Genomic DNA, 684 nt, shown 5'->3' with positions numbered 1-684 from the left:
TTACAGTGGGTTAAATCCGTACTTCCTTTGTAGTTTGAGTGGGCGGAGAAAATGAAGGAAGACAAAGCCGTGAGTGCAGTCTTCATCAGTGCCGAGTCCCACTTCAAGTTCCTGAAGTCGCACATCGACGGTCCTCCAGATTACGACATGGAGGTTTAGGGGCATATTCATTCCAGGAGGGAGGGAAGACATGTGCAAATATACAGTGAAAATGTTGTTTATGCATGAAGCAATTTTCTGTTTGGATTTGTTCAGGCCTTGAATGATATTCATTATACTTAATAATTTGTTCAGTCTGTGAATTACTTTTTCTTATTAATAGATTATTTGTCATTTTAAGAAGGCATTTATTTGTTTGTAAAGCTTATAAATACTTATTATCAATTAAATACTTCATTATCAATTGAATTATGATATAAGGCTTCTGTCTTCATGTAGTACATGAACATATCTTCGTATTATGTTGAATATGTGTTGGTGAATAGGTTTAAATCTATCAGGGATCATTAAAAACTTATGTTTCAATGAGTGTTTTTATGTATTAATATCAAGAATAATAATGTCAGTTGAATATGTTTATGCATATTTCTGTTTCCTTTATTTACACTAAACCGTATATAAAACTTTTAGAAAAGGGGTAGATCTTATGTGAAAGTAAGAATTATATGAATTATGCTGATGCCA

At 32.3% G+C, this 684-nt stretch overlaps 1 protein-coding gene across 1 annotated transcript in view; it reads left to right on the top strand.

The window, feature by feature from the left end:
• LOC119594739 (pyrimidodiazepine synthase-like) overlaps nucleotides 1–528 on the top strand; it is an 11045-nt gene extending 10517 nt beyond the window's left edge. The window contains 1 exon segment of the mRNA XM_037943829.1: nucleotides 34–528. Coding sequence (XP_037799757.1) covers nucleotides 34–159 — 126 coding nt within the window. The 3' untranslated portion in view covers nucleotides 160–528.
• The last annotated feature ends 156 nt before the right edge of the window (nucleotides 529–684 follow it).

Source organism: Penaeus monodon, chromosome 34 (genome assembly GCF_015228065.2).
Source record: "Penaeus monodon isolate SGIC_2016 chromosome 34, NSTDA_Pmon_1, whole genome shotgun sequence".
Classification (NCBI taxonomy): domain Eukaryota; kingdom Metazoa; phylum Arthropoda; class Malacostraca; order Decapoda; family Penaeidae; genus Penaeus; species Penaeus monodon.
This window is presented reverse-complemented; position numbering and strand designations above follow the sequence as displayed.